Below are 6000 nucleotides of genomic sequence, written 5' to 3'. Positions count from 1 at the left end.
ACGAGTATTGAAATAACGAAAAAAGATAAAAAGTTTTAAACATTCAACGACTTTTTTTTCTTTGTTTCCTCTTAATTTTAGTCTGTGAAAAAAAAATACGGACGGAAGCGGGAAAATAAAAAAGATTTAAAAAAAAAAGTGACGGACACACGTTCCCGTAGTGATTACTCGAGACTGGCAGTATTAGATCGCCCGCGAAGTTGAGGATTTAAGCGAGCATTGTATCGCTTTAGATAAAAGAAAAGCTGAGTTCAAATCCAAGTTAAATAAAGTTCTTAAACTTCATGAATGGGATTAACATTTGGTGTTACAGTGGGTTAAATTAAAAGTACTAAAAAAAAGTATGAAAGATAAATATTTTTAAAGTTTTTTTTTTTTTTTTTTCTATGAAATGATTTTGACATAGACCTGACATGGCTTAATAATGAGCACATGTGGCGCTTTCGTCACTACCGACAAACATATACCATCACCATCATCGTAGAATTATAACAAAAAAAAAAAATATATATAAAAATGTCACGTTAGAGATTGTAAAAAAAAAAAAAAAATAAAAATGTGATGGCAATCTGGTGTATGCGACATTTATGCGGGTTGTGATTTTAAATTTGCCGCGCACACAAACTATTTCGTCGACAAATAAAATTTTATTTGAATTCGAAATAAAATAAAAAAGATCATTGATAAGATTAAATAATGATTCGAAGAATTTTCGGAACTTTTATTTTCGATTTTAATCATCGAAATGTGACGGTAATGACAGTTGTGTGTCGAGAAAAATGGTCCAGGAGATGAAGATCTTATCTTAGAGCATTCAGATTGATTGAAATCTGCTTTAAGTTTCAGTAAATATATGTATAGATATTGTGTAAAATTTAATATGGATCTCGACTATGTTAGATGGATGATTGTAAACGTGTTGTTGTGACAAGTTGAGTGTCAATAAGCATAAGAAAAAATTTAAAAAAAAGTTTAAAAGCGTTAGAGTGATTCAAGATGCATCTCACGTTATCGTTTGTATTTTTCATGAGTTTACTGATGCTGACATATTGTCTCGTCAAAGGTAATGGCGTGCCTGACTTTGCGAACAAAGGTAAAATATTCATTGTTTGTTATTGAAAGTATATTCATATACAACTGTTTATAATATTATTTGTTTTCTTTATACTTGCTGTGAAGTATTTGTATTTTTATATTTAACATGACCTTAGTGAGTACGCAATAAAGTACTTACTGAATCACTATTCGATACATTTCATAAAACTAAAAATTTTCGGAAATATATAGAGCAGAGGTACCGTTTTTGGACACTTGAAAAATTTGAATAAAATTGTTTGTGCAACACTCAATGACATGATTCATTTTTGAAGTGGGTAATTAGATACTTTTATCACACTGTTACGTACTTTTTCATTGAATAATAAAGTATTAAATGTCAAAAAATCAAGCAGTGACCACAAATGGTACTTCTACCCGATAAATACATACTTGGATATCATCTTGTAAGTAAATTTCAAATATTTAAAAACGTTGGTCTTTTGGAAATTTAATTTTTTTAAATAAAAGTCAAGCCGCCCGGGTCGAAAAATTTGATCTGATTTTAGTGTAATTGGACTATTTGATCTGTTTTTGATCTTTTATAAAAATTTTAAGCTGTTTTCGACTTGTTCTAAAAAACGATTGCGTTATGGGCAGACTAAACTAGATTAATTCTTGAACTTTAAAAAATTTTAGTTCTGAAAATTTGCAAGGACAAAAGTAGATTAAATCATGGATGTAATATTTTTATTTATGGGCAATATTTATAAAAAAATCATTAAGTTACAAAATTGATTATGTTTTGTTTACTATTTATTTAGTATCTTTTGTTTAAAAATGTGGGCAGTTAATGAAAGTTTGACAGCTTAATTTTTAGTTGTCTTGACTGAATATTTATAGCATTGAATAAAAGTGATAAAATAACTCCTTAAATGTCAAAAAAATTTTTCTTATTTACCGGATAAAATCGAAAATATTTTGGCATTAGAAAACATCAAAATTCTTGTGACATCTTATTACGGAAGCGCATTAGCGTTTCAAATATTAAGAAAATTAAAATAAATTTGTAATCTAGATTATTATTATTATTTATATTTTTAAAAAGTCCTGATTTAGATCTAGACGCGATTAAAAACAGACTAAAAATTATAGTAAATAAAGTCTGTTTTTATCCTTGAAAACAATTGGACACAGACCAATAATTATAATAAAAAAGTCCGTTTTTAGTCTAAACCCGATTTAAAACAGACTAAATATCATACGAAAATAAGTCTGATATTGGCCTGGATAAGGAATAGTACAAGCAAAAACAGATTAAATTTCTATATAAAATAAATACGATTTATAAATTTGAATTAAAGAAAAAATATTTGAATTTATCATTTATTTTGAAACAGATCTAATTTTTTAACCCGGGCGATAACTTTACTCTCATTTTTTTACATTTTTGAATTGTTCATTTAAGAAGAAAAAAAAACTCTCTATCGGTTGACCCTGCGCGTCAGCCCTAAAACTTCCCGCTTAAGGAACTCGAAAACATCATTGTGAATATATTTTCGAGTCGTCCATGCTTGAAAGTACTTATGTGTGCTATTGTTTTCAAAAAAAGCCGTTTTTTAGCATTTATTTTTCCCACGATATTTCGCGAACGAATTAACCGATTAAGATGGTTAAGATCGCATTCGACGTAGCTTATAAAGTTCTAGAGTTAATTAGATTTTGAACCCGATCGTTTCACTCGTTTCTGAGAAATCAATAAAAAACTAAGCAAAAAATAATTTTTTTTTTTTCTTAATTCACAAATATTTTCGAGTCTACTTAAACACATGATCTGAAATTTTCAGGAAAGTTGATGGCCAACAAACTCTTTCGATTACCTCCCTAACAATCCAAATCGGTTCATTAGTTAAAAAGTAAATCGGTTCATTAGTTAAAAAGTTATAGGCCGTTTCACCCCCCCCCCCCACACACACACATGCATGCATATATACAGACAGACACTCGGACATCATTCTGAAAATAGTCAGAATAGCTTCCTAGGACCTCAAAACGTTGACATTTGATGAAAACTAGATTTTCAAAAATCCAGGTGAAAACAATAACATCCCGAATTTTTGAAAATCATCTATTTTCTTAGCGGGAAGTTAAAAAAAAAGAAAACAGAAAAATAATTTCATTTTTAAAATTTTAATATTTTTAGCCTACTGCGACATTTAGCTAAATCTATAGAGTTCCGAATGAACCTTAGAAGTGCCTTAAAACTGAACTCATCAGCATATAAAAATTTTTCGCGGTTAAATAATACGCACACTGTTAAAAATTTGCGAAGTGAATGCGGCTAAAATCTGGAGTGGATTCGGAGTAAATGCAGAGCGGATGTCTGTGTAATTATTTATTTCCCTTAAAATAAAATTTACTCCGAAGGGGAGAATTGAGGTAAAGAAACATGTAGATCGTGAGTAATCTACTGACATTTGAATGTCAGAAAATTCTATTCTTACAATATTCAAAGTTCGAGCATCAAAAATCACTAGATGCTTCTGAGGTGGGCACTTGAAACCCATCTGAACCTTAGGGTTTTGGTGATCGTAAAAAATAATAATCCCACAAAATTAATTTCATGTTTGAATTTTACGAGTAATGACAAATAATTCATGACTAACTCAATTATTCAACCACATCGAGCCTCAGAATTACGAAATAATTCATGAGGATAAAATAAGACAGAATTTTAAAGTTTTATTCATATATTTTTTTTTTTATTTATAGTTTTTTTTTTTTTTATATAAATTAAGATTCTTATCTTGAGAATTAATCAACAAATTTTTGAGACAATAATAATGATAATAATAATAATAATAATAATAATAATAATAATAATAATAATAATAATAATAATAATAATAATAATAATAATAATAATAATAATAATAATAATAATAATAATAATAATAATAATAATAATAATAATAATAATAATAATAATAATAATAATAATAATAATAATAATAATAATAATAATAATAATAATAATAATAATAATAATAATAATAATAATAATAATAATAATAATAATAATAATAATAATAATAATAATAATAATAATAATAATAATAATAATAATAATAATAATAATAATAATAATAATAATAATAATAATAATAATAATAATAATAATAATAATAATAATAATAATAATAATAATAATAATAATAATAATAATAATAATAATAATAATAATAATAATAATAATAATAATAATAATAATAATAATAATAATAATAATAATAATAATAATAATAATAATAATAATAATAATAATAATAATAATAATAATAATAATAATAATAATAATAATAATAATAATAATAATAATAATAATAATAATAATAATAATAATAATAATAATAATAATAATAATAATAATAATAATAATAATAATAATAATAATAATAATAATAATAATAATAATAATAATAATAATAATAATAATAATAATAATAATAATAATAATAATAATAATAATAATAATAATAATAATAATAATAATAATAATAATAATAATAATAATAATAATAATAATAATAATAATAATAATAATAATAATAATAATAATAATAATAATAATAATAATAATAATAATAATAATAATAATAATAATAATAATAATAATAATAATAATAATAATAATAATAATAATAATAATAATAATAATAATAATAATAATAATAATAATAATAATAATAATAATAATAATAATAATAATAATAATAATAATAATATTAATATTAATAATAATAATAATAATAATAATAATAATAATAATAATAATAATAATAATAATAATAATAATAATAATAATAATAATAATAATAATAATAATAATAATAATAATAATATTAATAATAATAATAATTATCATGTCTATCATAAAATTACGGCGGAAGTTCTTCAGTAAAAAACTTATTAATTCAATTAGAATAAATTATTATTATTATTTTTATTAACAAAGTTTATTTTTCTATGATTCCTGCGGCGTCAGTTTATGAATGATTTTAAAATTTATTACGCTGTTAATTATGTGGTTCACCGTAATGGCTTTATTACTTTTATTTTATCTGACTCATCTCCCTTCACAATTCTACATAATATAAAAATATATAAAAAAAAAAAAAAGAACAGAATTGCGCAATCTTTTATTTGATTTACGTGAAAAATATTTTTTTTCCTCTTACGAACTAATAAAAATAAATTTTTAGATAAAAATCTAAGTGCATCAATAAATAAAAATTAAATATATGCCCAAAAATTCTTGGTATGAAAGCATAAAATTAATATGATTAGTAAACGATATAAATTTTATTAAATTATTTTTTTTTCTCTATGATTGGTCAATTATCAATTCAAATTTAGCTCGAAAATTTTTTATTGTACTAGAAAATAACAAGTGTATGAGTAATCATTGAATGAAAATTAATAATTATTATTTTTGTTTAATGTAAATTCAATTTTTTTCATTTAAATAAATTTATTATTAAATAATATAACTAATATATATATTTGAATACGATCGATTTATAACTTGAACAATACCTAACATTAATCAGGATAAAGATTATTTGACTTTTTATCTACCGGAAAACTTTTATAGCTGATACTCTAGTAAACACCAGAAGCAATTCGATGCAGCACGTGTTTTCAATTTTTTTTTTAAGTCATTATCTGCAAATATATATATGTATATTAACTACATGGATATATATCTTATATTTCAATAGAAGAGAATTAAAAACTAAAAGATCTAAAAAACAAAACTTGAATGAAAATTTTATTTTTCTAAAAAAATATTTTTTTCTACTGATGAATACATTATGACTACATGCATTGTAATAAGCAGAATAATGGAAATGAAAAACAGAAAAAAAAATTTTTTTCATGACTGAATCGATTTAGCTAAAGACT

The 6000-nt window shown here is 22.4% G+C and overlaps 1 protein-coding gene across 1 annotated transcript in view; it reads left to right on the top strand.

The window, feature by feature from the left end:
• The first annotated feature begins 407 nt into the window (after window positions 1–407).
• The window catches only part of LOC103579458 (synaptogenesis protein syg-2), a 139255-nt gene continuing 133662 nt past the window's right edge, over window positions 408–6000 (top strand). The window contains exon 1 of the mRNA XM_053741620.1: window positions 408–1093. Coding sequence (XP_053597595.1) covers window positions 997–1093 — 97 coding nt within the window. The 5' untranslated portion in view covers window positions 408–996. The remainder of the gene's footprint in view (window positions 1094–6000) is intronic.

This window comes from Microplitis demolitor, chromosome 8, assembly GCF_026212275.2.
Source record: "Microplitis demolitor isolate Queensland-Clemson2020A chromosome 8, iyMicDemo2.1a, whole genome shotgun sequence".
NCBI lineage: Eukaryota > Metazoa > Arthropoda > Insecta > Hymenoptera > Braconidae > Microplitis > Microplitis demolitor.
This window is presented reverse-complemented; position numbering and strand designations above follow the sequence as displayed.